The 15,000-nt window shown below is 39.4% G+C and overlaps 1 protein-coding gene across 1 annotated transcript in view; it reads left to right on the plus strand.

Moving 5' to 3' along the window:
• The window catches only part of LOC113811700 (dendritic arbor reduction protein 1-like), a gene marked incomplete at its 5' end in the record, with an annotated part of 14,984 nt that extends 9,444 nt beyond the window's left edge, over positions 1-5,540 (plus strand). Inside the window, 1 exon segment of the mRNA XM_070119962.1 lies at positions 2,189-5,540. Within this exon segment, the coding sequence (XP_069976063.1) occupies positions 2,189-2,382 (194 nt within the window).
• Positions 5,541-15,000: the final 9,460 nt, after the last annotated feature.

The raw sequence follows: 15,000 nt of genomic DNA on the forward strand, positions 1-15,000 counted from the left end.
TTCTCCTTTCCTCGCCTCAGCCACGCTTTCGGACACAGGGTTTCCCCACAGCGTTCCGACACGACATCTCTGAGTGACCTTAAGGATGCACAGGACAAGGCGAGGCGGTGCAGAGGAGGGGGGGGAGAGGGGAGAGGTGGGGGGGGGGGCTGGAGGAGTTGCTGGGAGAGGGGAGAGGGGTGGATGGGGGGGGGGGCAGGAGGAGTTGCGGTGGGGGTGAGGGTGGTTGGGCTGGACCGGGGGACAGGGGTGGAGGGGAGAAGGGGGTGGGGTGGGTGGGGTGAGGGGGAGGTTCTTGATTTTGAGGAGAGAGAGGGGAAAGGGGGAGGGAGGAGAGGATGTGCGGGCTCGGTGTAAGACAAGGAGGAGGAGGAGGACGAAGAAAAAAGAAGAAAGAAGAAAGAGAGAGGAAGAAAAAGAGAAAGAAAAAGAAGAAAAAGAGAAAGAAAAAGAAGAAGAAGAAGAGGAGGAGGAGGAGGAGAAGGAATAAGAGGAGAAGGAATAAGAGGAGGAGGAGGAGGAGGACTGGCTGAAATGTGGTCCAGCTCGAGGGCGAGCGCCGTGCATCCAACCCGTCCACCGAGAGAGCACAGAAAGGCTGATTCTCGTTTTTACACGTCTCCCTTATTAGGCGGTGGTCATGCCCTTATTGGGGGGGTTGGCGAAGGCGGAGAGGCTCGCCCATTGAGAGAGAGAGGATCCGTGGCGGGTGTGGGCACGGCACCGGGCAGCGGGCGACGCCCTCTCACACCTCGCCTCGGTTCATTCATAAAAGTTGCTCTCGCTCTCTCGCTCTCTCTCTCTCTTTCTCTCTGTGTCTGTCTCTGTCTCTGTCTGTCTCTCTCTCTGCCTCTGTCTCTCTGTCTGTCTCTCTCTCTGTCTGTCTCTCTCTTTCTCTTTCTTTTTCTTTCTCTCTCTCTCTCTCTCTCTCTCTCTCTCTCTCTCTCTCTCTCTCTCTCTCTCTCTCTCTCGCATTCATTCACTCGTGTACTCTCTCTCTCTAGCCCCTCCTCCTCCCTCATACTCTCTCTCTCTCTCTCGCATTCATTCACTCGCGTACCCCCCTCCCCTACCTCTCTACCTCCTCCTCCTTCCCTTACTCCTCCATTTGTTTACGTCCTCCGGTTGCCATATGCAGGGTGAACCTCCAATCCTCCTTTTGCTCCTTCCTCCTACTCCTCCTTCTCCTCTTCTCCTCCTTCTCTCCCTCTCTCCTCCCTGCCTCGATCTATATGGCATACGGCCATTGTCCTGGGCGCCAATCTTGTTTTCATTTATATTTTTTTTTCGTTTTTTTTTGTTTCCTTGCTGCCGGCACTGTTGCTGGTCCAGATCATTCATTCACATCCAGCGTGGGTGCGGAGCCAGTATGGTAATGAGCGTAGGCAGGCAGAACGAGAGTGCTACTGCATTTTTTGGCCGGACAGAGTTCATAGTCCTGGCGCTTGTCTTTGGCTTCTGGCTACTTGTTTTTTTTTCCCTTCTCTCTCTCTCTCTTTCGACTCGTCTCTCTCTCTCTCTCTTTCGACTCGTCTCGCTCTCTTTCGACTTCTCTCTCTCTCTCTCTCTCTCTCTCTCTCTCTCTCTCTCTCTCTCTCTCTCTCTCTCTCTCTCTCTCTCTCTCTCTCTCTCTCTCTCTCTCTCTGTCTCTCTCTCTCTCTCTCTCTCTCTCTCTCTCTCTCTCTCTCTCTCTCTCTGATGGGGATGAACGCGTATACAACAATGAATGGAAAGATAGTTTTTCATTAGCTTTAATAATGAACCCAAACTCTTACCAAACACTTTGTTGTTGGCTTCATAGAGATCGAGAATGAGAGCAAAGTTTTATATCCATTCTCCCTCTCCATTACAGGTAATAGAACAAAATTACAACAATATATATTTTTTAGATTATATATTCTCTCTCTCTCTCTCTCTCTCTCTCTCTCTCTCTCTCTCTCTCTCTCTCTCTCTCTCTCTCTCTCTCTCCTTCTCTCTCTCTCTCTCTCTCTCTCTCTCTCTCTCTCTCTTTCTCAAACAAACAAACCAAAACATAAAAATACAAACCAAAACACACCAATTATCTCCTGTTATACATTTATATAACAGCTCTCCCTCTCCCTCCAGATATAAATAAAACAAATAACGTCCGATTTTTAATTTCATGATGATTTTATACTCACCCTCCCTCCTCCACTGTCCTCCGCAGGTGAAAAACCCTACCGGTGTCACTGGCCAGAATGTCAATGGCGGTTCGCGAGATCGGACGAGCTCACCCGACACTACCGGAAGCACACGGGAGCCAAGCCCTTCAAATGCAAGGTGTGTGAGCGCTCCTTCGCCCGCTCCGACCACCTCGCACTCCACATGAAGCGCCACATGCCCAAGTCGCAGAAACAGTGAGTCGAAGCCGGAGTCGGAGCTGGAGTTCGCCAAGCTTGACTTTGGCTTCGGCTTCGTTGGTTTCGTCGCCTGTGTGAAAATGTTCGTTATTATTATTGTTGTTGTATTTTTTTTTTTTTTTTACAAATAATATTGCGTATTCTGCAGTGAAATGAAAGGTGAATATAAATATATTACTACGAATTAACCCTAACGTATGACAAGAAATAAGAAAAAAACAAAAACAAAATATAATTCGTATATAAAATCGTATATTTTTTCTCAGTTAAATCGTAGCTAAGCTATTGATTTAATAATCTAAACGGCAGCCAATTTTTTCACCCCAGAAAGAAAAGAAAAGAAAAGAAAAGAAAATTTAGATGATAAATTTTTACAATAACAGTGAATACCTCTATCTATAATTGGGCATACATATATATTTTATTTTTCCCCATATTGATTAAGTTAGTGTCATCTGGCAGTTGATATGTCAGTGACAATTTTTTTTATTTAAGTCTTTTGGTATCCTTTGCCATATTTTTGTTTTGTTCCTCGCATAGCGGTGTTTTCCCCCCATAAGTACCGTTTTTGCCTTGTAGCTAGGCTCCTATTCGCCCTTATGTACCTACATCTTCGTATCGTCTTTTGTTTTATATAAGTATACGTTATATACTTCCCGGGCACTCAGTTGCTGTTCTTTTAATTTTATTTTCTCTCATATTCTCCCTCTTTCGTACCCCCTCCCCCCCTTCAATACGTTCAACCCCCCCCCCCTCACTCTCTTGTTTCACTAAAATCTTTAAAATACGTTCCTGATTTTAGAATTTAAATAAGCGTTTTCTTTTTTTTCTCTTCTCGTTTTCTTTGTCTCCTAATTACCTCCTTTGATCTCTTTTATATCATACTGCGAATAATTTTCAAACGACTATTTTAATACCAATTAATAATAGTGATTTCCAATTTCGTACTTGTATCCGTTTTCTTTTTTTTAAGATTTCCCATTTTCTTTCGTCTGCCATTGTCTCTAAGACTAATGCAAAATGGCGCTTTCCCGATCGTGCTTTGAGCATAATGACGTCCATTTTACTGAAATAATGTGTTCTATGTGTGCCTTCGATAGGAAAAGTGTTGTGGAAAAATAAGAAAAAATAACACTTTACCTTAGCTCAAGATAATTCAGTCCAGTTTTTAAAATGGAAAGAGAATTAATTTAATATAATGTTGTGTCGTGTTGCGGTGTATCGTCCCGAAGGATATAGGCGACGAGTTGGTCTTGTCCATTGCTCTTGGGACACCACATGTCTATGTTAATCAGATGCTCTCTCTCTTTCTTCTTCTTTTCATTGTTTTCTCTCTCTCTCTCCTCTCTCCATTCCCCCTTGCTTCCTCTTTCTTATTGATTAATGTCTTCCTCTCTTCTTTCGCTACTGTTTGGTCTCTCTCTCTCTCTCTCTCTCTCTCTCTCTCTCTCTCTCTCTCTCTCTCTCTCTCTCTCTCTCTCTCTCTCTCTCTCCCCCCTCAACCACGGCGCCCACCCCAGAGCTTTGGCATCTCCAAGAGCCTCCTTCGCCAAGTGCCATTACTTGTTGTATTTAATATTAAAACTCTGAACGAAAAAGTCCCGTGCCATAAATGTGCCATATTGTTGTTGAAAAAAATCTAAAATGAAAAGGAAAAAGAGAGAAAAAATGATATTGATTTTCTCATTGAATATGTTGTATGTACGTATTATTCTCCTATTTGGTCTGTTGTTAAAAAAAAAACTATTACAATTCTGTGTATGAATCTTATTTCACGTTACAACTGCATTTCTTATCTTTTTTTTCAAACGTGTTGTAAACGTACGTGTTGTTCGTGATACAAAAGGCCAAAATAATTTTCTGTTACCTTATAAGGGAGAGATTTTTTTTTTCTTTTTTTTTTTTGTCGCGTGTAGGTTAAGGCAAAATTATTGCTTTGATATTAATTTTCTTTTTGTTGTTCCTGGGATCAGTCTCAATGTGATTTTCCTTTCCCCTTTTTTTAAATCATTATTGATACAATTGTTATAGTATATATTTTTTAAAAAGAACTTGGATATATCATCTTTGTAAAGGGAGGTTGGATAGATTGTTGCCACACATAAGACTCTGGGATTCCGTCAGTCCCCTTATTTGGGCATTATCTTTAGAACAATGTGAATGTGATAATGATAACGATCATTTAATCAGTGGAAAGATATTTATTTAATGAAACCACCCCGAAATAGTGATCAATCATTTCTTACAACTTTATACAATAGTGATGCCTCGCCATGGCAGCTCTTTTCACCATATCTCTCCAACCTCCTTCGTAAAACAACAATAACTGTGCTATTTACCGCGGGCGAGGGCGTGAGGGCGTTGTACAAGCCTCCAGGGTTCGCCCACGTGCTCGTACCCGTTACAGGTTGTGTCTGAACATGTGATGAAAAGTCTCCCTCGTGTGCCTTCCGGAACACGTGGTTTTGTTTACATGGTCCCAGTCACGTGGTATGTTGTTTACATTGTTCTTCCGAGCCACGTGGTTTTGTTTACATGGTCCCAGTCACGTGGTATGTTGTTTACATTGTTCTTCCGAGCCACGTGGTTTTGTTTACATGGTCCCAGTCACGTGGCATGTTGTTTACATTGTTCTTTCGAGCCACGTGGTTTTGTTTACATTCAAGGCACCTTGTTGCGTGGAAAATAATCAATGGTGTGACGTTGATTTTTCACCCAGAAAAAGAAAACAAATTATAATAAGGATTATTTGTTGTGATCGCCCATTCTACCCTCGTTTCAAGTTGTGATGAATTTATGTCCCCAGGTTTGTGATGCTGTCCCTCCCTCAAGAATCTGTGATGATGATATATTTTGTTCAACCTCCCTATTCCTCTCCCCAACCCTTAATTCTCTCTCTCCCAAACACCCCTTTTAAAAAAAACGTCAACCCCTTAACCCTTATATCTATCCCTTACCTTCTTAACCCTCTCCCCTCCTCCTCTTCTTTCTTCCTTTCCTCCCCTCCTTCTTAAACCTCTCCCCTCCTTCTCCTCTTCCTCCCTTTCCCTCCTCCTTCTTAAACCTCTCCCCCTCTTCCCCCCTCCTTCTTAAACCTCTCCCCTCCGCCTCCTTCTCTTCCTCCTCTTTCCTCCCCTCCTTCTTAAACCTCTCCCCTCCTCCTCTTCTTCCTCCCTTCCCCCTCCTTCTTGAACCTCTCCCCTCCTTCTCCTCTTCCTCCCTTTCCCCCTCCTTCTTAAACCTCTCCCCTCCTCCCTCCCTTCCCCCTCTCCTTCTTAAACCTCTCCCTCCGCCTCCTCCTCTCCCCCTCCTTCTTAAACCTCTCCCCTCTTTCTCCTCTTCCTCCCTTTCCCTCCTCCTTCTTAAACCTCTCCCCCTCTTCCCCCTCCTTCTTAAACCTCTCCCCTCCGCCTCCTCCTCCTCTTCCTCCCTTCCTCCCTCCTTCTTAAACCTCTCCCCTCCTCCTCCTCCTCTCTCCCCCTCCTTCTTAAACCTCTCCCCTCTTTCTCCTCCTCCTCCTCTTCCTCCCTTCCCCCCCCCTCCTTCTTAAACCTCTCCCCTCTTCCTCCTCTTCCTCCCTCTTCCTCCCCTCCTTCTTGGAACTCCCCAGGACCCTTCCAGAAGAAAAAGAAGAAGAAGAATAGAAGTAAGTGTGTCGCGAATTTGTACAAAGGAAAGCGGTTATTTCGAAGCTGAGTCGCCGCTCCTAATTTTTGGTAAAGAGCTTTATTTGTGTTGCCTTCGGGACGTTCTCGGGGGCCCCTCGCTGGTACGGGGGGCTACGTCCCTCCTTGGGCACTATTATTATTATTTTTTTTTTTTGACCTCCTATTATTCCCCGTGACTCCTCCTCCCTCGATCCCTTTCGTCTGATGATCCTTTACACACATAGAACCCTCGTTTTTTTTTTTTTCTTAGGATTTCCTTGTCCCTCTTCCCCCCTCCTCCCCCCCCATATCCCCTACCCCCCCAATCCTGAAAACCCCGTTCCTTGTCCTTAGTTTTGTTATATATGTTTTTTTTTTTTTTTTTGTCAGTTACCTCCCCCCCCCGTGAAAAATCTCCCCCCCCCCAAAAAAAAAAAATGGAGGTGGAAGGAAGAAGTGGTAATAGAGGTGGAGAAGAGGAGAGAAAAAGAGAGTGAGAGAGATAAAAAAAAGATAGAAAAACGAAAAAAAAAAAACAATGAAGATGGAATAAGCAAGACTCCAGTTCACATTCTTGCTTCCACCATCATCATCTATCTCTCTCTCCCTCTTCTTTGACTCTCCCCATTTTCTCTTCTTCCTCTCTTTACCCCATTCCTCCACCTCCTCTTTCGTCGGGACAGTAAACATCATGTGGCCTCTGTGTTTGGGGTCGTGTGCACCGCCCGCCTCTTTACTCATCTCTTTACTCACTCTCTTACTCATTATTCATCGTTATTCTATGCTCACTTGTAGTCTTACTCATACTCTTGTAGATTTTGGATTTTTTTTTTGTTATTCTTATTATTTATTTCTCTCTCTTTTTCTCGTATTTGTTTCTCTCTGTTTACTCTCTTTTCTCTTTCTTTTCGCACGTTCTTCTTCGTCTCGATCTGCCACTGGTACTAATTTTATGCAATTTTTGTTCTTTTAGTTATTCTTCTTTCTATTTTCCTTGGTTCATTTTGTATATTTTCTTCTCTTTGTTTTGACTATTCCCCTTTCTCTATATTTTTCTTCGTGTTGTTAATTTTGCTCTTTCTCTTTATTCCTGTATTTATCGTATAGAAGGTTATCTATCCTGCTCCTTATTCCCTCTTTCGCTTATTTAACGAAGAACTTCACCTGAGTGTCTCTCCCTCTTACCTTCTTCCTCTTCTTCTCATTCTTCTATTTCTTTCTTTCTCTTCAGTCTTCTTCTCTTTCTTCCTCCTCTTCCTCTTCCCTTCTCTCTTCACTCCTTTTCCTCAACGCTTTGCTTTTAGTTAGCTTTCAAAAGCCTTTTTTCTGGATACCATAGAAGTCATTGGTGATGGGTATTTTATACAGTTTGTAGAAATGATAGATATAATTATTATTATTTTCTCTTCTCTTTAACATTAGCTTTTAGCATTTTTCTATGTTTTTATTTCTGTTTTTTTTTTTTTTTTTTCGGGCAGCTTACAGATCCTAACACGAGACACATAAAACCAAAGGAGATAAAACAAAAACAAAAAAATATGAGAAATGACATTCATGCATTTTTTTGTTGTTGTGTTTTTGTTTATATTTTGTCCGTCAATTGGCTTCTTCCCCCTCCCCCCTCCTCCCTCCCCCCTCCCCCTCCCTCTCTCCCGTTCCCTCGTCCCTTACCCCCCCTCCCTTTCCTCTCCCCATAGGTACCTCCCCTTCATAGAATACCTTGTACCCCTACCATGTCCATGTCCTATGTATATCTATTCTTAATGCATTCTGGTATCGATTTGTCCACCGTGGTACCATCCCCCCCTTTCACCTCCTCCCTCTCCCTCAGTCTCCCTTCCCCCCTTCCTCCATCACCCCTCCCTCATTTCCCCTTTTTTTGTATTCTGATACCCTCTCCCTTCCTCCCCCCTACACCCCTCATTCTCCCTCTCGGTACTTTGGTACCCCCCTCCCCCCTCCCTCCCCCCCCAATGTTAGCTAGTGTACCGTAGTGGTACCACGTTAGACTCCCCGTGGTACCCCCACCCCCTGGAGGCGTCACAAGCACCGTCATGATGTACGTAAACAACCCCCCTCCCCAACCCCCCGCCCCCACTCCACCCCCAACCCTCACCCCCGTCTTCTCTCTTCTCCCTTTCCCTCCTTTCTCTTTCATTCTATTTATTCTCCCCGTCTCCTTCTCTCCTTTACCTCCTTCCTCGTATTATAGACGAATGAGGAAGAGAGACAAAGGAAAAGAAGGAGAGGAAGGGAAGAGAAAGAAAGAGAAAAAGGTAAATGGTTAAGAGAAAGTTAAAAAGGTGGAAGGGAAAGGCGTAGGAAGTGGTGGCAAATTTCGTTTTTTTTCTAGTGTTGGAAATATATATATATATATATATATATATATATATATATATATATATATATATATATATATATATATATATATATTTTTTTTTTTTTCTTTTGTGTTGGAAATATTAAGATGTTGGAAGAGGTGGGCGGTTTCGGACAGGCATGCGGTTGTGTTGTCCAGCGAACGCCCGTGATAATAAAGAATATTTTTTTTTGGAAGAAAGAAAAAAGAAAGAAAGAAAGAAAGAAAGAAAGAAACAAATATATAAAGCAGAGTTTCTCCCCCCCCCCCCCTTTAGAGGCGTATTTCGAACAAACAAACAAACAAAAATAAGCAACTTCTCGATACTGTTGTTGTTATTGTTGTTGTTATTGATATGAAGTATTTATATATATATATATATAAGACGTCGGGGAGGAATTATTGAATTCAAAAAAGACTCCGTAGCCTTACTTTTGTGAAGGTAAACGAGAGGTAAAGATATATATTTTTTTTGACTCTGCGGATCTCCCTCCCTACCCCCACCCCCCCCCCCCTCCCCCCAACCCCCATCGACCGTGTCCTCGATCTCGTTCTTATAAGAAGAAGAAGAAGGAATAAATAATTTATTTCTTTTTCTGTATGTTTTTATTTATTTTTTTTTTTTTTTTTTCGCTGATACGTTTCCCAAAGAAGTAAAAGTGATCTCTCTGTTTTTTCCCTCTCTCTCTCTCTCCCCACCTCCTCTTTACCCCTTCCCTCCCTCCCTCCTTCCCCCAACCTATCTCCCCCCTTTACCCCCCCCCTTCCTTCCCTACCCCTCCCCTCGGTGGCCTCCCCCTCCCCCCATTACTCTCATCCTTCCTACCATACCCCCCTTCCTTCCCTCCCTCCTCCTCCTCCTCCTCCTCCTCATCCCCATCCTACCCCTACCCTTTCCCCAACCTCCCCCCTCCCCCCCCCCTTCCCAAAATGTGTTCTGATAGGCTGATGGTCTGCCTATGCTGCCTCTCACAGGGTGGCGCTGATGTGTATATATTTTATTTGTAATAATTAAGCAAGTGTTTTTTTTTTTTCTATTATTATTTTGTAATTTTAATACCGGTTCAAACAGATAAATTTATTTTCTGAAATAAAAGTCTGGTTCTTTGATTACGATTCCTTCTATTTTTTTTTTTTTTTTGAGTTTGAGGTGAATTTGAAGAATAAAATTTAAAAAAAGAAAGAAAAAAAGAAGTGGTAAATACAACTTTTCGGTTGTAAATAAAAAATAGAGAAAATAAACAAGCTTGTTTAGTTGAAAGAGAATTATAATGAAAAAATAAGTGGTAAATACGACTCTTCGGTTGCAAATTAATAAAAAATAGATAAAATGAACAAGCCAAAGAAAATGATAATTAAAAAGAAGCGGAAATTACAACTTTTCGGATGTAACACAAAAAGAAAGGAAAAGAAAAAAAAAGAAAAATATACAAAGAAATAAAAAAATCAACAAAAATATGAAATGAAATAATCAAAAGTAAAACAAACAAACAAGACAAACAAAGAAAAAGAAGACAAAACAAAAACAAAAACAAAACAGGAAAGGAAATGATAACTCGGTACAGATAACGAATGAGATAATAACACTCGAGATAATAAACATAATGATAACACATCACATTAAGCAGTCATGATGAATATAGTTATTTGGAATATCAATAAGGATGAAACAAAGAAAAACAAGAAAAGAAAAGAAGAAGAAAAACAAACAAACACACAAAGATAAATATTCATACAAAAAAACAAAAGTATTAGAAATTACACAAAAAGAATATTAAAAGTATAAGTATATCAAACAGGAAAAAGTAAGGAAAATAACAAACACACGAATGTAGGAGTAAGTAAAACAAACACTAAAAAAAATCACCAAAGAATTCATTAATATTTCAAAAACAGATATAAGTGTAACAAATAGACAGATAGACACAGAAAATGGTTAATAACACCACCAACAACAATAAAAAAACGTAATTATTATAACAACAAATACAAAGATTCAAACTACAAAATAACAACAAAAACAGTACGACAAATATACTTCAAAAAATGTATCAACACCCATAACAAATTAACAACAACAACAACAACAACAAAAAAGAACAAAAACACAACCCAACAAAACGTACAACAAACACACCAAATAGAGACACCACACACAACAAATGAACAACCACAACTACAAATTGGAAAAAATAACACAACACAAAAAAAACAAGTACAACAAATGCAATAATAACAATTACAAAAAAGAAAACCGAAAACAACACAACACAAAGAGGAACAAATACAACAGCAACAACAACAACAAAAACACAACATGGCACAAAGAATTAATTACAACAAAGACAAAGTACAAAAACAACAACTACAAAAGCGAGAACCCAAAGCGACACAAAAAGGAATAAGCAAATACAACAAATAAAGATAACATCCACAAAAACTAACAGATATACAACAACAACAACAAAAATGAAAACACAACACAACAATGAAAAAGGGAATAAGTACAACAAATGCAATAATTACAAGAACAAAAACAACAAATACAACATTTGAAATATTAAATACAACAAGTAAAAACACGGCACGACAAATGAATAACAATAAAACAAAAATACAACACGACACAACAACAAAAATCAAATACACCATATACAACAACAACAAATAAACGAAAATACAACACAACACAACACTATATACAACAACAACAAAACGAAAATACAACACAAAACAAAAAACGGAAATACAACACAACACAAAAAAGTCAAATACACTATATACAACAACAATCCGTCACAACAAATAAAATCAAATACACAACAACAACAAAAACACAAAAATACAATACAACAACAACCAAAAAATCAAATACACCATATACAAGAAGAAGAAGAAGAACAAACCCGAAAATACAACACAACATCAACAATAAAAAGCGAAAATACAACACAACACACAACAAACAAATCAAATACACCATATACAGCAACAACAACAACAACAAGACGAAAATACAACACAGCACAACAACAACAACAACAAAATTAACTACACCATATACAACAACAACAAAAAACAAAACTACAACACAACAAAAAACACCATATACAATAAGAACAACAATAAACAACGAAATTACAACACATCACACAACAAACAAATCAAATACAGCATATACAACAACAACAAAACGAAAATACAACACAGAACAACAACAACAACAAAATCAAATACACCATATACAACAACAGCATCATCAACAACAACAAAAACGAAAATACAACACAACCAAAAAACAACATATACAACAACAACAACAACAACAATAAAAAACGAAGTTCCAACACAAAACAACAAAAGAATCAAATACACCTTATACACCAACAACAAAAACGAAAATACAACACAACACAACAACAACAACAAAATCAAATACACCATATACAACAACAACATCAACAACAAAAACAACAAAAAACAAAACTACAACACAACAAAAAACACCATATACAATAAGAACAACAATAAACAACGAAAATACAACACATCACAACAAAAAAATCACATACACCATATACAACAACAACAAAACGAAAATACAACACAGAACAACAACAACAAAATCAAATACACCATATACAACAACAACAACATCAACAACAACAAAAACCGAAAATACAACACAACAATAAAACACCATATACAACAACAACAACAACAAACGAAATTCCAACACAAAACAACAAAAATATCAAATACACCTTATACACCAACAACAAAAACGAAAATACAACACAACACAACAACAAAAAAACAACAAAAAAATCAAATACACCATATACAACAACAACAACAAAATATCAAATACACCATATACAACAACAACAACAACAACAACAACAACAAATCAACAAAAAACAGCGCCAAAAAAAAACCTTCGATCGAGACGATGACGTAACGCCCGAGGCATTCCCGCGCAGTGACGTCATCAGGTGAGTCTCAGCAGGTGTTTGTTATGGTCTCTCTCGATGACGTCACGTGACAAGGAAACGCGGTCATGCAGTCGAGGAAGGGCCACTCAGTGCGCATGACGAAGGGGTTGGGTGCATGATGGCGGTCTTTTGGCTTTGGAATTTGTTGGAAATGATGAGGTTTGATGAGGTTTGGGTGATGTGTGGCTGGCGAATGTGGAGGAAGATGGTGATGTTGGTGGAGGGAGGGAGGGAGAGAGAAGGAAGGAGAGAGGGAGGGAAGGAGGGGAGGGAGGGAGAGGAAAGGGAGGGGAGAGAGAGAGAGAGAGAGAGAGAGAGAGAGAGAGAGAGAGAGAGAGAGAGAGAGAGAGAGAGAGAGAGAGAGAGAGACAGAGAGAGATGTAGATAGATAAATAGAGAGAGAGAGGAGAGAGAGAGAAAGAAAGAGAGAGAGAGAGAGACAGAGAGAGAGAGAGAGAGAGAGAGAGAGAGAGAGAGAGAGAGAGAGAGAGAGAGAGAGAGAGAGAGAGAGAGAGAGAGAGAGAGAGAGAGAGATAGTCAGACAGATAGATAGGCGGACAGACAAGCAGACAGAGAGAGAGAGAGAGAGAGAGAGAGAGAGAGAGAGAGAGAGAGAGAGAGAGAGAGAGAGAGAGAGAGAGAGAGAGAGAGAGAGAGAGAGAGAGATTTACAGAGAAAAAAGAGAGAAGGAATAGAGAGATAAAACTCCTGACACACATGCAGAAACGAAGAGACAAAGATAGACAAAAAACGGACATACAGATCTAAAAAACAAACAAACAATTAACACATTCATCTCTTTGTCAGATAAAGATAATAATGATGATAATGATAACTATAATAAAAATAAATAATAATAACTATAATAAAAATAATAAAACAAATTTTAGAAACCTAGCGGAAAGGAGCAGAGATTGACAGTTAAGAGATAAGATTTGCTGATAAGAGAGACCGTTAAGATTTATTTGTGAAATGACATTGGAGGCTTTTTCACGCTGTCCTCGCAACAGTTTCTCTGATTAGCAGTCTGTCAGTCAATCAGTCAGTTTGTTTGTCTGTCTGTCTGTCTCTGTCTGTCTCTCTGTCTGTCAGATACTCTCACTCTCTCTCTGTCAGTCTCTGTCTGTCTGTCTGTCTGTCTGTCTGTCTGTCAGATGCTCACACTCTCTCTCTGTCAGTGTCTGTCTGTCTGTCTGTCAATCTGTCTCTCTGTCACTGTCTGTCTCTCTCTCTCTCTCTCCCTTTGTCTCTCTCTCTCTGTTTCTCTCTCTCTCTCCCTCTCTCTCTCTCTCTTTCTCTCTCTCTCTGTTTCTCTCTCTCTCTCTCTCTCTCTCTCTTTGTCTGTCTGTCTCTCTCTCTCTCTCCCTCTCTGCCTTTCTCTATCTGTCTCTCTCTCTCTCTCTCTCTGTTTCTCTTTCTCTCTGTTTCTCTGTCTGTCTGTCTGTCTCTCTCTCTCTCTCTCTCTGTTTCTCTTTCTCTCTGTTTCTCTGTCTGTCTGTCTGTCTCTCTCTCTCTCTCTCTCTGTTTCTCTTTCTCTCTGTTTCTCTGTCTGTCTGTCTGTCTCTCTCTCTCTCCCTCTCTTTCCCTCTCTGTTTCTTTCACACGAACTCTCTTTATTGTATTTTTTCACAGAATCTTTTTTTTCTAATTTTTATTTTTATTTCCTAATATTTCCCTTAATCTCTCTCTCTCTTCCTCTTTTCTCCCTCCCTCTCTTTCTCTGTCTTTCTCAACTCCATCTCCTCTTCCTCCTTCTTCATCATCATTTCTCCATTCCACTCGTTCTTGTCAATAACTGAAATAACAATAACTGAAATAACAAGAACTGAAATAACAATAACTGAAATAACAAGAACTGAAATAACAATAACTGAAATAACAAGAACTGAAATAACAATAACTGAAATAACAATAACTGAAATAACAAGAACTGAAATAACAAGAACTGAAATAACAATAACTGAAATAACAAGAACTGAAATAACAATAACTGAAATAACAAGAACTGAAATAACAATAACTGAAATAACAATAACTGAAATAACAAGAACTGAAATAACAATAACTGAAATAACAATAACTGAAATAACAAGAACTGAAATAACAATAACTGAAATAACAAGAACTGAAATAACAATAACTGAAATAACAATAACTGAAATAACAATAACTGAAATAACAATAACTGAAATAACAATAACTGAAATAACAATAACTGAAATAACAATAACTGAAATAACAATAACTGAAATAACTATCGTACCAAGTCATTTTGGTATTTTTAAAAAGATTAAATTGGTATTTTTTTAAAGATTAAGTTCTAAAATTCTAAATAAAGATAAAATAGAGAAAAAAAATATTCATGTTATGTAATATATATATAAACAGATTGAAAAACAAAAACAAAAACAGAGAAGCAAGTAAATAGATAGAGATCTAATGTAAATGAATATTCAAATTATATTAGCGTTCCTAAATAACTCTCCTAAAGATTAATCTATTAATATATGTGCGATAGTGTGTTATTGCGTTATCTTGATGATAACATCTTATCAATATCTCAGACAGAAAAAAAATAAGGACACTAGGTTTTAAATTATTATATTTCACAATTTTTT

The sequence above is a fragment of the Penaeus vannamei genome, unplaced genomic scaffold (genome assembly GCF_042767895.1).
Source record: "Penaeus vannamei isolate JL-2024 unplaced genomic scaffold, ASM4276789v1 unanchor924, whole genome shotgun sequence".
In the NCBI taxonomy this organism is placed as follows: Eukaryota; Metazoa; Arthropoda; class Malacostraca; order Decapoda; family Penaeidae; genus Penaeus; species Penaeus vannamei.